Source organism: Cupressus sempervirens, chromosome 4 (genome assembly GCF_028749045.1).
Source record: "Cupressus sempervirens isolate cs-2001-9-10 chromosome 4, ASM2874904v1, whole genome shotgun sequence".
NCBI lineage: Eukaryota > Viridiplantae > Streptophyta > Pinopsida > Cupressales > Cupressaceae > Cupressus > Cupressus sempervirens.
Genome location: NC_143121.1, coordinates 906,231,458 through 906,254,652, shown reverse-complemented (window position 1 = coordinate 906,254,652; position 23,195 = coordinate 906,231,458). Strand labels below are relative to the sequence as shown.

Below are 23,195 nucleotides of genomic sequence, written 5' to 3'. Positions count from 1 at the left end.
AAACATATTGACAACCTTTCTTGGAGCGCTACATAGTGAGCTACCATCATATAGAACTGTCCATTTTAGCTGTGCAAGTTTGATTGCTGGATTTCTTTATTGCTATATTCTTTTTATGTTATCATATCACACTGGTGATTCCTTCATTCATACTACCAATGTATCGATATTGTGTAGATTAATTGTGTATCATCATAGTTGTCAATGTGTTTGATTGCATATTATATTATAATTGCCATCTTGTTCTAGACGGACTTGCTTCCTTGTATGCTTCTAGCATTGGAATGTAGCTGTCTTTGGTTGGGTAACAGATTTGCTGTCATATTTTATAGATGATTATCATATACTTAGCCACGTAGCCTCTCTTTTGGTCCCTCCTATTTAGATTTTTCTTTGACTGTCATGACTTGGTTGCCCTACGATGATGTGGATTTTGTCCTAACTTTTAGTGAGCAATCCTCTTTAATTACCCCCATTACTTGTCACATGACTCAAGCAAGGTATGTATTGCCATATATTGTTTGTTCCCATCTTGCCAACGTGTAGATATAACCATAGTAACGAGAATCAGAATCGTATCGGAATCAGCACGGCCGAATCGAATTGTGAATCGGGGGTGAATCGCCGGTGAATCGGCAAATTTGAAAAAACTTTTTAAATATAGAGATTTTAACAATTTAAGACTTATTTCATGCACCATTATTGAATATAACTTAAACACACTATAACATCATCAAAGAGAAGTTAAAACTTAACATACATAAACATGAAACATAAAATCCATCACATACGTAACTATGTTATCATTATGTACTAAAATGTAAATTGTAGGCTAGCTGAAGCAAATAAAAATCAAATGATCATAATGATTCAAATCATAGAATGTAAGATGAAATCATGAAGATCTATAAGACATCAAATCATAAATGTATGTATAAATCTAAGATGAAGATCCATGAAAGTTTGAAATGTATGTTTATCAGTGATTCAATATCACTATCAATATGTATACAGTGTAAACAAAATATAAAAACAAGGCTCCAGCTCAAGCTTCATCATCCTCTAGCTCTGTTGCAGCCTCAACCTCAGCCTCTGAGTATCCAGTATGCCTATGAGAAAGGCGTCTAAAGTAGGTCCTTGAGGATCACCGAGCCATGTCCCTTGCACGGGCAATGGGCTCACGAACAACGTTGCTAGGGCCTGCGTCTGTGCGTGCGCGTGTGCATCTACCAATGCCTGAACGTGCTCTAGCTGCCTCCTCTGCCATGGCCACAACCTCAGCCTCTACATCCACCTAGTCAACCCATGCGCAGTCTTCCTCAGTGAAGACTGGTTCCACGGTCTTTGTGATCCACTCTGATTCTGGATCAATCTCCTCCAGAATGATCGGAGAGGAGTCAGCGCCCAAAATATGTCTGATCCTAAGATGAAGGTTGTAATGAACGAAGACAAGATCATTCAACCTTTGCACTGTCAACCTGTTTCTCCTCTTTGAGTGGATGTGCTCGAACATGGACCAACTGCGCTCACATCCAGAAGCGTTGCTCGGCTGACTCAGAATATGGATGGCAATTTTTTGAAGGTTTGGGGTTGTGGCCCCAAACATTTGCCACCATTTATTTGAAATAAGGAAAAACAAAAACAGTTAGTCTCATTTACAAATTAGAACTCTAAAATTAATGCATTATATAATCAACTTTAAGTTTAGAATCTAGATTCATGAACATGGAATATATTTATTATTATTTAATTTTTACTTGGCTGTAGTGTTGTCTGAGCATTTATGGCCATCCTGCCAAAGAAAAGTGGCCCCTCTTTATTGTTGAACTGGTCTAGCTCAACAATCACAGCAGCGCTATTTTCATCGCTACTCAACCTCTGAATCACTGTGTATAAGCCAGTGAGAACCTCCGCATCCGCCTTGAACTCAGGATGAAAACGAAATGCCGAATTCAGATAGTAAGCTGTTGCATGGATAGGTCGATGGAACTGATTTTGCCATCTCCTATCGATGATGTCCCAAATAGGGCCATACCTCTCCTGCACTCCTGCATATTGGGCTCTGATGGCCTCTTTGGCCCTATCCATGCCCTCATAAATATAGCCCATAGAGGGCTTCTCCCGATCAGCAGTTCATAGCAAAGCTACAAGGGGCTCAGTGACCTACATATAAAGTAAAACGAAAAATTTGAGTCAAAACCTAAATATAAAATAATATAACTTAAAGTAAAATTAAAATACTAAATGTTAAATTGCAATAAATTTACCTTAAGGATTTCTCTAGCGGGTTTTCAAAAACCATCCTCATCAAATATGCAATCCGCCACATCTAACCCTACAGTGGTCGTAGCATAGGAAGAGCAAATCCACTCCTCCCCAACAAACATGCTCCTCAATCCATCGCTTGATGTCAACAAGGACTGCAAGGTGATGAAATTCGAGGCAAACTTCGTGATACCTGGGCGAGCTAACTCCTTGCCTCTTGTGTACTTCTTTGTTGTGCTAAGGACAAATGAATGATTATAAATGAACTTGCATATGTTTTTTGCCCTTTCCACACGACTTGACAAACTCAAGTTTGCCAATTTCCTCCAACATGAGGTCAATGCATTGTGCCGCACAAGGGGACCAAAATATGGTGGGGTGCCTCTCCATCAAAAGTTTACCTACAACAATTTTAAGTCAATTAGAAATTCAAATTTCAAAATTCAAATAAATTTATTTTCAAAACTTGAAAAGTTAAAAGTTTACCTGCAGCAACATAACTTGCTGCATTATCCGTCACCACCTGGATCACATTTTGTTCCCCCACCTCTGCTATGACTTCCTCAATAGCCTCACATAAGTATGTAGCATTTTTTACATGTGCGGAAGCATCAATGGATTTGATGAACATGGTATATCCTACAAGTAACAAAACAAGGAATTATAATATTAAATGGATCATCAACAAATTAGAATTCAACAAATCAAAATTTACAATTATGTATGTGGGAAAGTAGAATGATCAATCACCTCCACAGGATACAAGGAAATTGAGAAGTGTTCTATTCCTCCTATCTGTCCAACCATCAGTCATGATTTTGCAACCCTTTGCAATCGACTCCTTTCGGTTCTCCTCGAGGTCAACCCTCATGTCCTCTACCATCTCATCCAAGAGGTATCCGCTCAACTCAGCTTCAGTTGGGGCTTTAAACCTCGGACCACAAATAGCAACTGCATCTATCATATTCTGCCAATAAGGAGCCTTGTCAGAAATAAAAATTTAGATGTCAAAGACTCAAATTATAAAACAAGTAGATATAATTAAAGTTTTACTTTTACTTTTAATTTTAACTTTAAAGAAAACAAAGAAAAAAGAATTAATTACTTGGCTGCAATAAATGCAATGTTGCAAAAGTACCAAAATTTGCATATCTCCTTTCTGGCAGCATCATGAATCTCCTTGTTCAAACCCATGCCCTCAAGCGTGGGTTGGGAACCAGGAGTAGTGCGGAGCACAAATTAACTATCCATTTTGTTTTTCCACACTCTAGGCTACAATAGGTTGGTGTGAGACTCTGTCTCAGTATGTGACCGACTAGCACTAGCACTAGCACTAGCATGAGCAGAAGAACTAGGATAAAAAGGAGGCCTAGAAGAACCCTCTCCAACACAACCTATGGATGCAGAAGTTGATGCAGATGCAGATGTGGATGCGGGAACATGGGAGTCAATACCCCTTAACCCTTCAACTTGTATTTTCCTATTTGCTTTGTCTTTTTCAATTTTTTCTAATGCCATTAAGCAAGTGCGTTTTGCCTCAAGAGTTTGGTGAGTGCAAACTATAACATCGTGTCTAGGTATACCAACCATGTGGAATTTCAATCTATAAATACCCTTGGAAGTTATTTTTTCTTTACAAAACATACATTTTGTTTGATATTTGGTTCTTCCAGCAAACTCTTCGTTATATTTCCAACATTTATCTTTTTTACCCATTGCGAATTTGCGAAAAATGAGAGCAAAGACTGCTGCAATAATTTTTTTTATGTTAAATATCAAAGTTTGAAGCTAATAAAAACTACAAAACAACAAACCCTAGTTTGCAACTTAGTAAAAATAAAGAACATTCAAGATTTACACTAAAAATCTTGAAAACTATAGAAATTTAACAAAAAATGCATAATACACAAACATGCAAGAAAAAAATGAGCACTTACCTCTTGCAAATGAGTTGAGGAGTGTTGATATTGGCTCCTTAATGCTCCCAATGCAATTGATAGGCTCCCCAAATGGCCTGCTGATCTCTTTGGTGCTCTTCCTTCTTGCCGGTTAGAAACCTATGGCTTTTCTTTTTTCTTCTTCTCTCTCACTTTTCCTCTCTTCTACTCATGCTTAACAAATAGAAGGCCCTTTAGGGTTATAACAAAGAGAATAGGTCAAAAAGAAAGTAAAAAAAACAAGTTATTTTTTTAAAATTTCCAACTCCATACTTTACATGCCACGGCCGATTTCTTGGCGATTTTTTGAGCCGATTCATGCGATTTTTGCATGAATCGCCGATATCAGTGATTCATGCGATTCACCCAGGAAAAATCGGCTATGGCGATTTCCGATTCAAAAAAAATCGCCTAGGGTGAATCTGATCGATGAATCACCGATTCACACGATTTTTAAGCGATTCTCGTTACTATGGATATAACGCTTTATTGATACATTCGTTGGCCAAATCAAGGGGCCCTTCCTTGGTACTTAGCATGTTGGTGTCATATATGTTGGATGCCATGATATAAACTTGGTTGATATTTTAGTCTATGCATAAATGGTTGAACGAATGAGATATCACCCATAATATTGGTTCTGACCTTTTTGGTCCTTAATTTGCCTGTCAAGGGTATTATTTAATAGATATACTTCATATATACATTTTCCACTGTTGATAATGTACGACGCCACATATGCAAGCTTTAGGCTTATTCTTCTCCTTGCATGATGTAGGGGCATGCTTGGTTGGCTAGCAATCCTGCATGTTGGGGTGTTCTGGCTTTGGAGTTAGAGGACTCGGTCAGTGAAGAGGTGGTACTCGGTCTTTACTGGGTAGTTTGTGGTTGTTGTGTTAACCGAGTGACTCAATTAATGAAGGCATTCGACGATGCTTGGGGAACTTGGCGTATATTGTGGCTCAGTTTTCACTGGGAACTAGACAGTAGTGTTGCCCGAGTTGGCTCGGTTATGCTTGAAGATTTGCTAATGCTCGGTGGTGGTTTTTGACACTTGGTCATGTCTTGGTGTCTGTGTTGTCCGAGTTGTCAGTGAGCTGACCTTTTAGCATTTAATTTGGGCTATAACTATTTAACGAGTGTTGCAGCTGATTTGTGGCTTATGCATATATTTAATGTAAGGGTTTATTTTAATTTGTAATGGGTTAGGCTGACTTTTGGCTTAGTTGGGTATAAGTAGGGGGTTTTGTGGAGTCTTAAGTCATTATTCATCCAGCTTGGAGAAGAGGATGTGGCAGAGTTGTGAGTTTGAGAAGGGTTAGTAGCTGAGGCTTGGGAAACAAGGAGATTACTTGGTGGGCTTGCGAGCTCAAGTTGAGATTTACCTTGGAGGTTTTTATGAGAGAGTGGATTTGGACTAGCTAGTGTTTGAGTTGGAGCTTGGGGAATCTTGCAGAACTGTTATTGTAATTGCTATTGCATTTGGCCCTAACTTGGAAGGCCTTACAGTCGGGCACATTGCATGTAAATAGTTATTTTATGAATCAAGTATTGTGAATTGGTATCAGATCTTGCATTGTTGTTGTGTTTCAGCTGTGTGGTTATTTGTAGGGATCCAGATTACCTCCAATAGGGGTACCCTCTGATTCTCGCTGCATCACTACACTTCACTTATTAGGATTTGGTGAATTACTACATTGGGTCCATATGGATCTGTACACGTTGGTCCTTTTTAAAATATTTCCCTTTTCAATGCCTATCCTTCTCTCTTACGTATGTATCACTACCCCTTATTTCTTCCCTGCATTTTCACTATTAACTTTTATCATCTATCTCCCCTGTTCTATCCGTGTGTGTCATTTTTCTACCTTATTTCTCATGGCTATTTGTTTTATAACTTGTCTGCTTCGACTCATTGTCCTTTTTAAATATTTCCCTTTTCGATGACTATCCTTCTCTCTTATGTATGTATCGCTGCCCCTTATTTCTTCCCTGCATTTTCACTATTAACTTTTATCATCTATTTCCCCTCTTCTATCCATGGGATATATTCTTCCCCCTTCGTTTGGTGTTAGAGATGTGTGATTCTTCCAAAGATGCCTGCGATGCCTTGAGACGATGGTTGATAGGATAATAGGAGGACTGATTTGATCTGAATATGCATAGGTTCTTCAATATGCACTTTCCGGTATTTCCAATATCCTCTGCAATTATGAATCACTATAATGATATTGTTTCCTTTAGTCAAGATTGGTCTTGTCTCATTCACTGCCGATGACACATAGTCTTCTTCCATATTTAACAGGTTTGTAGATCCACCTTCAAGCTATTTAGGCTTTATAGAAGGAACTTGGCTCTGATACCATGGAAAGTTTTATGATTGCTGCAAATGTAATAGCACTGCCTATTTGGTATGTGTTTTTCAAAGGCAACAATCTTTCTCTTATATATATTGTGAATGAGACATGGATAGACATGTCGCATGAAGGTACATGTCTATTCATTATTACATAATTAATATAATGACAATCCAAATACATACATACATACATACATATATATATATATATATATATATATATATAATTTTCATGAATTATTATTATATTAAATTCTCTTCAATAGTTTAGTCTCATAGGTTTATCTGACTCAAGCTACCAAACATCAACAGGAACTACTTTCAAAACACATTAAAACTGAAAATTGAGCTCACCAGGAATATTGGAACTCTCACAATGTATATGGAAACTTACAAGAAACCTTGAAAACTGTGCAATGTTTACAGATGGCGTAAAAATGAGGGCATTGCAACATCCCAATGGGGGGGTGCCTCTGAATTTCCCTTACTCTAGCACTTAGGAATGACCTCTTTTGTTGGTGGTGGTAGTGGGGGCTGATTTGGGTATTTTGTCCTTGTTTTCCCTTCCCAAGGATATTGCCATTTCCAAAATGTAGCATTTCGCAAGATGGGGAATGGATCCTCCTGAAACACTAGCAAACAAAAATTGGTGAATCGCTGTACCCAAATGTGGACTATTAACTCAGGATTTAAAGTATACTAATCAATGAACATTCAATCACATGTGGCATTAGCTAGTTTGCTTCTAGAATATTATAACAAAAAAGCCTTTAGCACCCATATTTGAGTCTATTGGTAGACATCTATTGTTTGTCTTCTCTGTTCTAAAATGCATTTAAATTATAAATTTTATTGTGGTTTTCATTAATGTTCTCTACTCCCTGCTTATGGCCCATTTTATTGATGTAATAAATGCATTTGCACATGTAATGCTTGGCTTAAACTGTCTACATGATAAAATTATTCAGATTAATATCTTTCTGACATTCCTTCCAGGTAGCAGCCGCCAATTTGCAGGGTTTGATTGCCAAATAGAAAAAGCAGTTATAATTTCAATACTGGAACGTGCAGCAAAATTTCTGCCAGCATTGAGTAAAATTTCTCCTCTTCAACTTACTCAGGATGGTCACATAAGGATTGGTTTACGACCTTACAGTAAGTTTACCAGTGCTAGGAACTTTTTATCAAGTTCAATTTTTTTTCTTTTCATGAAAAGGCATAAGAGCTCAGAATAACATTGTTATGATGTACTGTGTAGTGGCTGATGGAAAACCAGTCATTGGACCTGTTCCTGATTTGCCAAAACTTGTCCTGGCAACTGGTCATGAAGGTGCAGGGTTGTGCATGGTAATGCTTCACTTATATTTGATTATGACATCTTTTTTGTTTCTGCTAATTGAAAAGATACATATGTGAGAATAAAAGTTAATGAACATTTGAGTAAAAAATTGGTGATTTAAGCATTCTGATTAAGCCTTCATAGGAGGGGTGCAAATTTACAATTTCTTTAAAGCGACCTGGTACTTAGACCTGCCTAGAGATGGCTTTTTTGTAGGTCCATGAATGAGCTAAAAGGCACAATAAGTAGCAGTTTTTGTAAACTCTTGATTATGTTTCCCATCTAGGGGAAATTTCATGGACCATTCTTTCAGTATCATGTGGCACATCTTCCCATAGTTGATGTGACTTAATTAGTGATGGGAGAGTGTTGAAACCATGTTCTCAATAACCAAAGCAGTGGTTTGAGAAGGAAACACACAAAGAAAAAGATGGGAACTGTAAGAACCCCAACTAGTTCCCAGTCTAACAAATCATCAACTGCTTCACTTTTTAGATGTTTGACATTTTGTCAAACACTTTGCATGCAAACTCTCTCTCGCTGTATTTTGTTTTCAGATCATGTTTATTTGTTTGGATTGGTTTTGAATTATATTTAATTGCTTGCAAAATTTTACCAAGAAGTCTAGGAAAAGAACTAAGTTACAATGCAATCCCTTTTAACCATTTCAAATGCATCCACATGATTTCTAAATGTGAAAAGTGCAGCTACAGCTAGTAGACATTAATGCAAACAATTGGCATGAAACCAAAATATCTATGAGGCATAAATAATTATAACAATTCTCATTTAAATTTCAATTATAATGAGAGAACTTGTGAATAACTGCTATATAGATCAACTTGTAGCAGATTAATTGATGAAGACCACATACAACAGTGTGCTCTTCCAGCCCAATGCCAAACATTGCTATGCATATGATAGATGTTGTTGGTAAATTCTATATTGTAGCTCACAGGTAGAATAGTATCCGAACAGGCGCGTGATGGTTGAGTCACCCCTTCGGGAAAGTATATGTACACTGTCCGGGAGAGACTTTGTATCATCATTGTAAGCATTGAGTGCATATTGCATATATGAATAAAATATCTGTTCTGTGTTATAACTTACTATACTACATGCGCTAAGTATTCTTTTACCCTATACAGTAAATATTTGGCATCGTTGCTAGTCGAACCTAGAGTGAAGTGTGATGAAGATTAATGCCTAATTTGCTCAATAAGGATAGGAATAAGATAAAAGATAAGGATGAAATACGCACAACACAAGAAGTTTTAATTTTAGCACAATAGGTGGAGCGCAGACAGAAGTTTCAGCAGATTGTTGACGAAGATTGAGGGGGTGAAGGAGTATAGATGGAGGGAGTGCATTCACTTAATAGACTGAGGAGTTGTCAATCCCGTACGAGGTGGCCCCATTCACTACATTTCTTGCACTTTATCATTGTACATCCCTCTGTGTCGTACTCTATGCGGCTTTGTGGCATGTTGTTGTTGTTGCCTCCATATCTTTTGTTCTCGTAGCCTCTTGGGGAGGCATTTGAGGTGGTGTTCTTGGCATGTGGTAGGCAGGCTGGCCTGTTCAGTTATAAGGAGTACTTGGGTACTCATTACTTTTAATTATACTAGCACTCTTTGAGAGAGTTTCCTAGTACTTGATAGATGTTGCAGAATGAATTTTTGGCACAATTGTCTCTTGTATACCCTTCATTTTTGTGCTTTGTACACCAATGCTCCTTGCCTTTGCCTTGGCAATTTCCTCTTCTTCTCGCATTTCCTTTATCATCCTTATCATGTCCTTCCCAAGGGCCTGTATGGTGTGAGACTCCCCTTTGCTCTCCCCATCCATACTATCCTCGTCACTAGTTCGTTTCTTTCCTTTTGATGTCTTATTTTCAATTTCAATATTTGTTTCTCAAATGTAGGCTTTCATGTATGAGGATGGCTATACAACCTTCATTTCTTTCAGAGGGAGGGGTTCAACCCTTAAACGAACTACCTTTTCTTTAAACCATATGTTAGTTGTATTACGAAGTAATTGGTAAAATACTTGCTTGTTTCTTTTTTTTTTGTTCAGTAAATGGCCGAAGCCTAGATTAATTATTATTATATGTTTAGCGAAGGTAGATTCAAACCCAAGACCTCCCACATGAGAGGCTCGCAAGTTACTGTTGCGATGTAGGCTTTTGCCTAAATACTTGCTTGTTATTAATAGAGATCGAGAGGTCAATTTATACAAAAGAATGATCGTAAAGAATAGAAACTTTCTATTCTAGAGAAAGCAAAAAATGAAAGCAAACTAAAACTTAAGATATTTACAAGATAACCATTAACTAATAAAAGACAACTTATCTATTATTGTAATACCCTCCCTTAACGGTTAATCTATCGAACACACCAAGCTGTCCTTTGAATTTGACAAACTTATCAGGACCAAGAGGCTTGGTGAGAATGTTTGCAATCTGATCTGTGGTAGGAACATACTGTAGGTCTATAGTCCCATCTTCAACTAGTTGTCGTATGTAATGACAATGAACATCCACATGCTTGGTTCATTCATGGAAGACTGGATTCCATGCTAACTTGATAACGCCTTTGTTATCAACAAACAGAGTAGTCGGTCTTGCTGGTGACATCTGCATATCCCCAAGCATCTGATGAAGCCAAACAGCTTCACATCCTGCCTTAACAGTTGCTCTGTATTCAGCCTCTGTAGAAGAGAGAGAAACTGCTTGCTGCTTCTTGCTGGTCCATGTGACTGCACCGAATCCCAAACTGAACACATATCCAAATGTTGACTTTTTATCATCAACATAGCCTGCCCAATCTAAATCTGTGAACCCACTGAGTTTAGGATTAGAACTCCGAGAGTATAGAAATCCATAATTTGAAGTGCTCTTCACATAATGAAGCACACGCTTTGCTATCATCCAATGATCAGCCTTAGGAGCTGTCATAAAGCGTGAAATATAGCTGACTGTGAAGCTGCTATCAGGCCTAGTAGCAGTGAGGTAGATGAGGCTACCTACTAGTTGCCTGTATGTAGTATCATCAACGGAAGGAGAATTAGACTTTGCTGATAACTTGAGACCTTTCTCCATAGGTGTAGATGCAGGTTTGCAATCCTGCATTCAGAATTTGTCTAATAGGGCCCTGGCATATTTGGACTGAGAGATGAATATACTAGAAGACTGTTGCCAAACTTCAACACCTAAGCAATAATGCATGAGCCTAAGGTTAGTCATATCAAAAGACTGGCACAAGTTTTGTTTGATTCCCTGAATCAAAGATGCCAAACTGCCAGTGATGATCAGATCATCCACATAGATAACCAGAAGGATGATGTCACTATCAGTAGTCTTGATGTACAGATTTGAGTCTAAAGAACTCCTCTTGAAGCCTTGAGCACTAAGGTACTTATCAATCTTGATGTACCATGCCCGAGGGGCCTGCTTCAAACCATAGAGAGCTTTTACCAATCTGAGAACCTGATGGTCTTTACCAGCAACCTTGAAACCAGGAGGTTGCGTCATGTAGACCTCTTCATGGAGATTGCCATTCAGGAAAGCACTCTTTACATCCATCTGATGGACCTTCCAGCCAAACTGTGCTGCCATGGCTAGGACTAATCTGATGGTGCTCATCTTTGCAGTAGGAGCAAAGGTCTCCTCATAATCAATGCCCTGATGTTGAGAAAAGCCCTTCGCCACTAAACGGGCTTTGTACTTATCCAAAGTACCATCTGATTTGTATTTGATTTTGTAGACCCATTTGCAGCCAGTGGGTTTCTTCCTTGGTGGAAGATCAGAAAGGACCCAAGTGTTGTTCTTTAGTAGGCTCTGGTGTTCAGATGTCATGGTTTGTTTCCACTCTAGAATTCCTTTAGCCTTGGAATATGTTTGAGGTTCAAACACACTGTGAATGTTGGCCATAAGAGCAAAGTTAACAGAATCTGTAGTTTTTCTCTTTTTCCAAGCAGTTCTCCCATCAATGAGCTCATCATCATGAAGATCAGCAAGTGTCTTAGCCCACCACTTAGGCCGGATAGGAAAATGACCAACAGTAGTACTAGAAGATGCTTGATCAGCAGGATCATCATCGGAAGAAGCTGGATCAAACTCAGGTGAAGCATCTACAAAGCGAGGTGATCCTATAGGAGACGCCGAAGGTGTCTGTACAGGTATCATTGGAAGAACTAGCACTGCAGGAGCTTCTGGAGCCCTCCCATCAGGTGGACCTAATGGAAGTTGAACTCCCAAATCATGAGTCTGCATAGGCTGGACTGCTGGATCAGGAACAAGAGAAACAGGCATAAATGGTCCTCACTGCTCATCAAAGACTACATCACGGCTGTATATGAGACGAGATGTCTCAACATCAATCAAGCGGTAGGCTTTGTGAAGACTGCTATATCCAACAAGCATCAGTTTCTGACTCTTGGCATCCAACTTGGTGCGTGAAGCATCAAGGATCCAAACAAAAGCAAGAGAGCCAAAAACCTTCAAGTGACTGATTTTGGGCTTGCGACCTGACCAAGCCTCTTCTGGAGTTTTACCTTTGACCGCCACTGTGGATGATCAGTTCAACAGATAAACTGTAGTCTTAACTGCTTCTGCCCAAAATTGCTTTGGAACATGTTTGTGTTCTAGCGTGGAACGAGCCATTTCGGTGATTGTCTTGTTCCGACATTCAACTACACCGTTCTGTTGTGGCATGTGGGGTGTGGTGAACTAGCGTTGGATGCCATGTGTATCCAAGAAGCTGGAGAAAACATTAGAACAAAATTCCCCCATTGTCTGATCTAAGATTAATAATAGATTTCCTAGACTCTTTTTCAACTAAGGGTTTAAACTTCTGAAATACAGTAAATACATCTGATTTCTTTTTAAGGAAATACAACCACATTTTTCTAATGAAATCATCTACAAACAATAGAAAATACCTGGACTCAAGAATAAGAGTGGCCATAGGGCCGTAGATATCGACATGAACAAGCTGAAGTACCTAAGAAGCTCTCCAAGAATCGCCACTGGTGAAGAGTGTACGATGTTGCTTCCCAGCCTGACATGTGTCACAAACTCCAAGGTTTTGAGTCTGAATCTCTAGCAAACCAAGAACAAGCTCATCTTGAGCAAGCTGTGAGAGATAATGCACATTTAAGTACCCATATCGTTGATGCCAAAGTGTGCTAATAGAAGATCGCCGAGCAGCCATAGCTAAGTCCTGAGAATCACCAGAATCAGTAAGTCTGAAAAGACCATGATCCTCAAGACCTACTGCAATAGTAGACTTAGTTGCCCGATCAGTAATGGTGCACTGATGTGAACTGAAGGTGATTGCCAAGTGTAGAGAATGTTGCAGCAGTTGGCTGATTGAGAGTAGATTTAGTTCCATCCCTGGAATGTAGTACACATCAAGGAATATGAGATTCCTCCCAACAGACTGAATCTGAATGTTGCCTTTATCGACAACTGTGTGCTCTTCTCCGCCACCAAAAATAATAGAATCTGAATAAGGTTGGTAGTCAGTAAACAAGTCTCTACGATGAGTGAAATGTCGAGAGGCACCTGAATCAATGTACCAGGCAGACGACTTCACATGCTCTGCAGGTCTTTTAGCCATAAAGGCGTAAAAGGAAGATTCTGCCTGCTCATTGTGCTCAGCACTATTCGCTTTAGGTTGTGAACCTAATTGCTTACACTGGGTAGCTAAGTGTTTCCGACATTCAACCTTCATGTGACCATACTTGTGGCAGTAGTTGCATTGAATGTTCTTCTTTCTAGTACCATTGGATGTTGGAGTAGAAGACTTCTACTGAGATGGTTGCTGAAACTTGCCCTTATCCTTCTGAAAGGATTTTGCAGCAAAGGCTTGCTCAGTGGAGGTGGAACTGCAACTACTACCGAACTGTTGTTTCCACCAATCTTGTTGAAGCAGCAGGGTGCAAAGATTAGTGAATTTCAGATCAACACCAGTAGATGTGATGTTGAGAGTCTTGATAAAATGCTCATAGGATTTTGGTAAACTCTGAAGAGTGATTATCACAATATCCTCTTCCTCCATCTTGCAACCGATGGCAAGTAGCTGATCACAGATTTCTTGAATCTGATTCAGGTGTGCCTGGAGCATCGTGCGCTCATCCATGACAATAGAAAACGGTGGTTTTCTAAAAAAAGGCTCTGCTCTTGTCAGAAGTCTCATGAAGACCTTTCAGATGTGTCCAGATTTCGGCAGCTGTCTTGTCAGATGGAATCTGAGAAAGCTGATCATCAGCCACGGATAATTTGAGAAGCATCATTGCCTCTCGATTATTCGAATCCCATGTATCTTGATCAAGACCTGGAGAAGTTGGATGCTGCGTAACAACCAGAACAAGTTGGTCGATGTTTTGATGTTCAAAAATTGCAATGATGTGTTGCTTCCAGGTTCCATAATTATGACCATTGAATTTGGAATTATGCTTGAGCAGAATATTTGTCAAAGATGTCATGGCACGTTTTTCAAGGAAAAATTGTGAAAATTTGTGAAGGCACATTCTTCAAGACAAAAATATGAAAGACCCAGAGGAATCAGAGAGTGACCCAAAATAGAGCTCGAAAAACTCAGAAGGAATCTGTTGTCGTTTTTTGGATCCGCTGGCTCAAAAATTGAGGCACAAAAAATGAGGTACCCAGAAAAAACAGACAACCCAATTGAGGTCTCGAAAAACCCACCAAGAATTTGCAAACAATAAAAATTTTGACCTCAAAAATTAGGGTTTCGGGCTAAACCCTAGCTTGCAGCAATGAAGGTCAATTTTGTAAAAAAATGGTGGTTTTTTATAGTTCACTGAAGTCCAGACGCAGGCCGACCATGCACAGACCTCTAGTCATGCTTAATGTCCTAGATTTTACCTTCCAAAAACAGGGGCAGATTTAGGAAATCACAGAGACATGATCACAAAGCCATTTAAAAAAAAAAAGTCAGAAAAAAACCTCTTGATCTGGTCACGAGTTTATCCAAGTCTGGGCAGCATGGGAGTTCAAGTTTGCAAAAAAAAAACTCATGGGTTGCAGGCCGACCAAGATTAAGCCGCGATTTGCAGAATTCGGTCCGTAAAAAAATCGTGTGTTGCAGAGTTCGGCCACGATTTCCAGAAAAAATTGCAAGAAATCGAGCAGTAGAACAATGCGTTTTGAAGTCGCAATTGTTAGGGCAGATTGGTCTTCTTCAACTCGCCCGAACAGAAACCCTAGCCGGGTTTTTTTTTTTTGTGAAAGATCAGAAATAATTTCGAAAAATCTTAACAAATAATTTCAATAGAAATTATTAAATTTTCGAAATTTTTTGAAGTATTTTCTCTAATACCATATTATGAAGTAATTGGTAAAATACTTGCTCGGCCATGATTTCCAAAAAAAATTGCAAGAAATCGAGCAGTAGAACAATGCGTTTTGAAGTCGCAATTGTTAGGGCAGATTGGTCTTCTTGAACTCGCCCGAACAGAAACCCTAGCCGGGTTTTTTTTTTTGTGAAAGATCAGAAATAATTTCGAAAAATCTTAACAAATAATTTCAATAAAAATTATAAAATTTTCGAAAATTTTTGAAGTATTTGCTCTAATACCATATTATGAAGTAATTGGTAAAATACTTGCTTGTTATTAACAGAGACCGAGAGGTCAATTTATACAAAAGAATGATCGTAAAGAATAGAAACTTTCTATTCTAGAGAAAGCAAAAAACAAAAGAAAACTAAAGCTTAAGATATTTACAAGATAACCATTAACTAATAATAGACAACTTATCTATTATTGTAATAAGCTGGTTATCTAACTTGCGAATAAGTTCTTTCAACCTTCGATAGTAGGACTGTACAATCTCATTTTTCCCTTTCTTTGTTTTGTAGATTCCTGCTACCACTTCATCGTTGTCACAAAGCAATCTAAACTCCTCCTGGAATGCCTTCTTCAGATTATCTCAAGTCACATTATCTCTTGCTGGCTGGTCCATAACCCAATCAATTGCAATCCCTCATAGGATAGAAGCAAAAGACCTCAACCAATAGTCATGACCATGCTGGCCATTTGCTTCCCATATCGTCACACATGTTTTACAATGGCAGACCTGAATGGATCCTTTGATCAGTCTGTTTTGAACTTGGGCAGTTTCTAAGGAGTGAGTAGACGGGAAGAGTCTAAAAGTGCGAGCTAGAACTTGAGGAGGTGGGCTTGGTGCATAACGCGTGGGAATCTGCCGAATAGTTCGGGCCAAATCCTGAATTTGCCACGTACAATAGGTACCACGCACTTGTTCAAACTTTGGTGGGTTGGTTCCTCCTTCGTGTCCTTGTGCATCTTCTGTAACTTCGGCTACATGCAGGTTCTCTACGCCTCCACCTTCTATCATTCACATCTTGGTTGCTTCCTTCATAGTGGTAGCGATACTTTCTTCTCCCTAGAGTCTCTAGTTCTGTTCTCCCTATCCTTGTTTTTGATATAGAAAGACTCCCTATTCTTCGTAAGGTGGTCTCAAAGAGATCTACTACATCTTCAAGTTCTTTTTGTTTTTCAGAGCATTTGATTCTGCATGTTGTAGTGGAACAAGACTCACATCAACAGGTTGGGGACATGGTCTTCGCGTGCCTTCAACCCTAAATACAGAGTGCACTTAAGTGGAGTGGGGAAGAGCAATTCAAGTTAAGGTTTTACAGGCCATAAAGAGTATTGAGGATGATCGGAGAGGTGGCCTACAAGCTTGAGTTACCTTCTAAGAGAAAGATACATAATATATTTCATGTATAATGCTTGAAGAAGGCTTTGGGGCAGCATATTGTATCTTCTCCTGAGTTTACCTCCATTGAATGAGGAGAACAGATTGATTCTGATTCCTACTGAGATTTTAGACATAAGGGACAGGAGGTTGCAGAGCAGAGTTATTAGAGAGTACTTGGTACATTGGAGGAATTCGCCCTTGGTGGATGCCAATGGGAAGGAGAGGCTATACTTTAGCATCCATCTTTGCAGTTGCTTGTGGACAAGCAACTTCAAGAAGAGAGAACTATAATGTATCCTCCTTAGATTGATCAGCAATTGGTAGAGGGTTGATTAAGTGACCTATCATTCAAGTTCTTGTAGGTCAATAGTGTGATATGGGACTTGGTCATAGTATCAAGGAGCTCTGCAAGTTGTTTCAGACTTTTAGATGGTAGATCATTCCTTCTAGGAATGGTCCTATTTTTTAGGGAAGTCTCAGTTGACTGGTTGACCACTCGGAGGATTGTGGAGTAGAGCAGGATCCCTTTTGAGCAGTTTCAATGAATTGGATATAGTCTCCTAGTTTTCAAGGCAGATCCCTACTTTTTAAGAGGAATTGCCAGTTGGCTTGCACGACCCAGACATCATTAGTGATCAGGTAGTTTCAGTCAGATTCCAATAGCAATTCCAGATTAGTGTTTTTTGAAAAAATTGGGAAATATTTCAATATTTCTTAAGTTAAGATTAAATAAATTAATGATAAAGTGAGTATTACTACCACTTTATTTTATAATAAGTTATAATAAATCCGTGGGCCCATTTCCCTAGGAGTGATGATGATAAGTTATTTTAGTAAAAGGGCTCATTTTATTAATGATAGATAATGTCTTGAGGTTAAAATTTTTGGAGGCAAATATTTTATGAAAAAGTTATTAAAATAAAAAGAGAAACCCTAGAGAAATTGGAACTTGATGGAGGAGGAATAAAAGAAAGTTGGAAGATTCATTTTGGCTATCTAGGTCTTATTATTTTTATTACAGATTGTGGTCAGAGTTCTGAAATGAAGGTTTGCAGCAATTGTATCCTTCAAGAATAAAAACTCTTGAAGACGACAAGCTGGACACCCCTATAGTTTACCTGTAGGTTGGATTTTCACTGTTATATCAGCTGTTGAGAGCAATTTGGGCAGTATTGGAGCATTTCTAGAATGTAAGGTTGCAGATTAGACTGAGAGATAAGCATTGTTTCCTACATAATTACAGATCAAAGGAATTGCAATTTTTTTTTTTTGATGAAGGGTTTAGACCTGCAAGTCAACCCAGAAAAGGCACAAGGCCTGCTACCAACCAGCGAAGGCCACCACTGAAATGATTTAGGAACCCGATACGGGCCCACTTGTGCCTGAAACCTGTTTGGCTTAGAGCCAAGGACTGAGGGGCATCCATGTCATCAAAATCACCCAGGGCATGATCCTGGTCTCATCCGTTATGATGTCGGAACCTTGCACTTAGCATGACTTGATCCCTGGTTGGCTCTTTGTCAGCCATTCAACTTCACCAGTAGACCAAGGGCCCATTGACAAAGCAATTACAATTTGAATTAGGGTGCTACAGGCAATTCCTCCTCGACCATCGATTTGGAGAAGTCAGTCATTGAATCAGATTGTATCAGGCAGAATGAGTACTCCAGTCTGCAGATCGGTGATCAAAGGAGAGATTTTCAGACTTTCCCTTAGCTTCCATAGCTAGCCGTACCTCCTCCAGGGTGGCATCACTCCATTCCAGGGTTGGCATTAGGTTTGGAGGACACATTCAGAATGGATCAGAACTACAGGGTGGACCAGAATATTTAGAATTGTTCAGCAATATCAGCTCAGGCATAGAGAGGTTAATTTGTATGCATCTTGTGGCTGAAAAGCTTACTTAGGCCATACAGACCTGGTTCAGGTGTGGTATTATTCTATTTGAGGAACAAAATCAGTATATAGTTTTAGTTTGAAGTTTGTTATTTGCTGCTCAGTATTGCCTAGTTCAATTTTAACATTTGCATTCTAAATATCCAGAAATACCAAAAAAATCGGAAAAACTAGAAAAAAGCACAGAAGATCATAAATTGCAAAACCCCCCAAAAAAAGACTTCTCTTCTAAACCCTGATCAAAGTCAAGAAAATCAGAGGACGCAATCAGTTTTGCCTTGGAATCCTATTTGGGATCTTTCAGTATGTATACATATCAGTACACACACACACACACATCTGAAGGAGGCTGACCTGGATCATAGGCAGTGTTAGGCAACCTAAACAAGGCTTTCAATCCAAAGTTCACTAGACAGTCCTTAGACTAGATTACCAATGTTAATATGGTGAAGAAGTCAGGCCTCTGAGATGGTGATGTACTAATTTCTCAGCATAAAATGAAATCCTGGCTTGAAGTGTCTGCTTGGATAAGTGTAGAATACAATAGACAAGAATAAATTACTTTCCAGACAACAATAATGTCTATTGGGGTTGACTAAGATTATCTTTAGCATTTCAATCAATGGTGTGAGGTTCTGCATTTAACATATTCAAATATTAAAGAATATAATGATGTGCATTTTTCCTCTAGTCTAAAGTGTCCCGGGGTTAATGATTTTGACTATAAACACAAATATGAGTTACACCCTCTACCTTCATACGATCACAAAAATGAGCCTTTGTAAATGTGCATGGTGCATATTTGCACAAGGATCAGAGCCAATATCTCCACATATGCAGATATATTGTATTTGTAGGTTATCTGCAGAATATTGTTATATTTCTTTCTCACTAGATACTCTACAATAAAGAGTGGGGTTGTGCACCATAGAGTGTAATGGAATCACTTTGCTAGTTCATTTTTCTCTACTGCTCCAAGAATTGTCTTATACTCCCTGCATTATTTCATAATGTTCAGTAAATCGAGTGCAGATACTAATTTGTTAGGTGTATTTGTATTGGAGGATATGTAATATGCTGAGTCCCAATTAAACATTTCACATTTGGTCCCACACACTATCTTTTGTGCACAATTTGTGCGAGCATTTGTCCACAATCACATGAAAGCTTTTGTTTTCACTGTTTTTTATCTGTCTGAAAACTTATCCCATCTTGTTCTTGGTTCATTTCAAACTCCTACAGCACTTTCAGGAGAAACATAAAATGGAATCAGGTGTCTGCATCTAATTAGAATTAGATAGTGATCTGCATCTATATAGTTTTGATCAGTGGTTTTTGTTGAGAAACTTAGCGTCAATAGTGAATTGAAGCAAATTCCATTTGTAATACATGTTAATATATATGTGTGTTGATGGATTTATGTTGATATCCTTAAATATACCATTCCAAGAATATCATACTGAGATGATATCTCTTCATATACTTAAGAGGATAATGTATTTTATATCAATCCTCCCTAACTAAGAGGGAGTGTTAAGATTATAGCTGCAGTCGAATTGATTTAATCTTAACATACAATGTTGATATAATATATTATATAAATAATATTATAATTATACTATATATATATATATATATATATATAGTATAATTATATATACACACTATGTATAATATATATGTTATATTGTGATTTATATTGTTAATATATTAACTAATAATGATTAATCATAGAGACATGTCTCTTCATAAGACATGTTTCTTACTCTTATATTTATAAGAGATTGGGATCTGCATTTGGAACACAACAATAACAATGGCAGTGTAAATACATTTTTAGAAATGATCCATATTACTCGACAGTTTCCTGCAATAGTTTAACCAAATGATTATTCAGCCTATACCAGAGTGAATCAAAGGACTGAAGATGTCTCCAATCTGACAGCTGTATACCCTATGGGTAAATAGATCAATGCATACAGACAATAAACAGAAACATGTAACAGCAGTACTCCTTTTATTATTCGCATATGCCAAAGAGATTACATAATACCTCCCCTTCTGATTACAATGATTTCCCACGGTGTACATATATTGTTCCGAAGAACCTTCCTGAAGGGGTCCGTCGGCTACATAATAAATCATTACCAACTACATGCTAATCTACCTGTCGGCTACACAATATCTACCGACGACATCAACCTGTCGGCTACACAATATTTGCCGATGACATCAACCCGTTGGCTAAACAATATTTACCGACGGCAACAGCAATGCCTGCTGAAGCAACTGTATCTGCTTCAGCACTTACAGTTTTGTAGTGTTCACCATCTTAAGAACATTTTTGTTAACTCCTGCTCCTGGGGATCAAATCCCCACAACATAGATTAGATCTGAATAACAAAAGCATAAATATCAAATAATCCACTCTTGTTGATTGAGGGCCTTCAGGCACATGAGTGATGTCAGATCATTTATACAGTCAACCTTTAATTACAAGCAAATTGAGGTATTAGCATGGCAGGAATCATTAACTGATAAGCTAATATGATTTCTACATTATTTGAAAGATTGTAAGATTCAAATAGTATTTGTAAGATTGTTATATGTACTTATCTGGTTGGAGATGTTGCCTGCCAGCTTGTTAATAGTTTATGCTTGTTCCAAGATAATTAAATATAAAAGCATTGGTTGGTCTTGTTAACTATTGTCAAGTGTTTTTAATTTTCTCAGATTGACTTTATGCAAACAGGCTATATAAATGTTTTGCTAAATGTAATTTCCAACATGTGCAGGCACTTGGAACAGCTGAAATGGTTGTTGATATGGTTTTGGGTAATTCTACAAAAGTTGATCCAAGACCTTTTTCTCCGGTGAACAGATGTTGCAAGTAGCACATGCTTCATACTTGTCAAACTTCTATTATACTGAGCTTTCCATAGCTCCTAATTTTAGAGCAAAAACCATTTCTAGAGCTCATTGACTTGGTTTGGATGCATACAACAGGAAAGCCATGGCAGTTTACATAAGTTAATTAGCAGCCTAGCAGAAGGTGAAATAGAAACAATTAATGGCATTTTTCTGGAGAAATGAATAGTGCATAGTGCATAAAGGGTGTAGGGTTTTTTAATACTCGAAATCTCTGAGGAATGTAAGCATTTTCATTTTTTTTTCCTGAAGCATAACTATGCCCATGAAACAGGCCATAATATCTTTGGTTCTACTACCACATCTGCTTAGTATCAGACTACAATCTAAAAACCAACTTGAATATATTTCTGATCCCCTGGAAAGTTCTCTATGAAGGAGTATTGCTGTTTAAATATACATATTTTCCTACCTATCTAGTTACATATTTTGAATCTGCTTCATTATACATTTGTCCAAATTGTTATAGATCATGTTGACAGATTGTGGGTGAGCAAGGAATCCCTGTGATAATCCTCGAAACATGTACGGAATATCATTCCCTAAAAATTGATGAAGCTAAGTGTTCCAAAAAGTGCGAAATGAACCTGTATTTAACATTGTTATTCACTATTGTAGCTTCACCTTCATTAGCATGTCTAGAGCTTGGCCTCTTATACGTGCTTTGAGCAATACTTCCTTATTGCTTCCCTTGATATGTAGTTCCTTTTACATTCTCTTTGTTTTTTTCTTTTCAAAATAAATGGGAATATGACCTAACTAGTTGACTAGAAATTGGAGTGATTCTTCATTCTTGAATTACTAGCATGGTTACCAAATTTACATCACTATATATTGATAATTGTTTCAACAAACAGTATATGCACACTACAGTTTAAGCAAAACACTTCCACTGACAATTCGCTTTACATACCCAGTTACCTCATGTGTTGCAGGCCCAGTGCCAAGTGCTTTTTCTAGATAAATGTCTGCTAATTGCCAATGAACCACCAAAAGTCACGAATGAAAAATGCCCATCTTTAAGAGACCAAAGAGGAGTCTTCACAGAAGATGCTACAGGGGCTGGTTACCTGCTCTGATCTTTATGTTATTTTATGTAGTTTAGTTTTCTTTTTATTTACCTGCTTTTCTTCTCACCCACACATGCTTATCCTTTTTGCCTGTCAGCAAAATGCCCACAACTATTTTAGTCTCTTATTGTTTTCTTAAATTTTTTATCAAGCCAAAAGTGCAGATTGTCTTTCCATGATGCGACTCGTGCTCAAAAATGCAAATGGCAGAATTCTGAACTGTGGAGAATTAGCACTTATATACAGTAATGTTTCTCCAGGCAATTAAACTTGGAGATTCAGTTCATCATGATGGTTTTCCTGTATTTCGTGAGCCCAAAAAAATTAAAATAGGCTGAATCATATAATGAACTAGGGACCAGGGGCTAAAGGACCAGTGCACCATTTTCTCAAATTCAGCTATAAGAATAAATGAAGAGCTATATCAATATATAAAACAAATATAATGACCATGAGATGGGTCCAGGCCCTATGCTGGAGATGCTTCCTAGTGACAATGGTTGATTACTATGCTTTACTTATTTCATGAAAATGCTAGAAGTTAATGGCAATATTTAATTTTCAACAGATTGTTTGTGAGGTCTTGTGAAATAGGATTGCCAAGGCAAGATATGTAGGCAGCCATATAGCCTCGAGGCAAATGGCTATT

General features: G+C 38.1%; 1 protein-coding gene and 1 long non-coding RNA gene across 2 annotated transcripts in view; one reads left to right on the top strand and one right to left on the bottom strand.

Annotated features, from left to right (window-relative positions):
• The window catches only part of LOC149564318 (FAD-dependent oxidoreductase family protein), a 176,093-nt gene extending 154,204 nt beyond the window's left edge, over window positions 1-21,889 (top strand). Inside the window, exons 7-9 of the mRNA XM_089827381.1 lie at window positions 7,558-7,716; window positions 7,820-7,908; window positions 21,344-21,889. Coding sequence (XP_089683507.1) covers window positions 7,558-7,716; window positions 7,820-7,908; window positions 21,344-21,442 — 347 coding nt within the window. The 3' untranslated portion in view covers window positions 21,443-21,889. The remainder of the gene's footprint in view (window positions 1-7,557; window positions 7,717-7,819; window positions 7,909-21,343) is intronic.
• LOC149564319 (uncharacterized) lies at window positions 2,521-2,899 on the bottom strand. Its single transcript, XR_016363609.1, has 2 exons — window positions 2,752-2,899; window positions 2,521-2,666 (listed from the first exon to the last, which is right to left on the bottom strand). It is a non-coding gene; the product is annotated as an uncharacterized LOC149564319 (long non-coding RNA).
• Window positions 21,890-23,195: the final 1,306 nt, after the last annotated feature.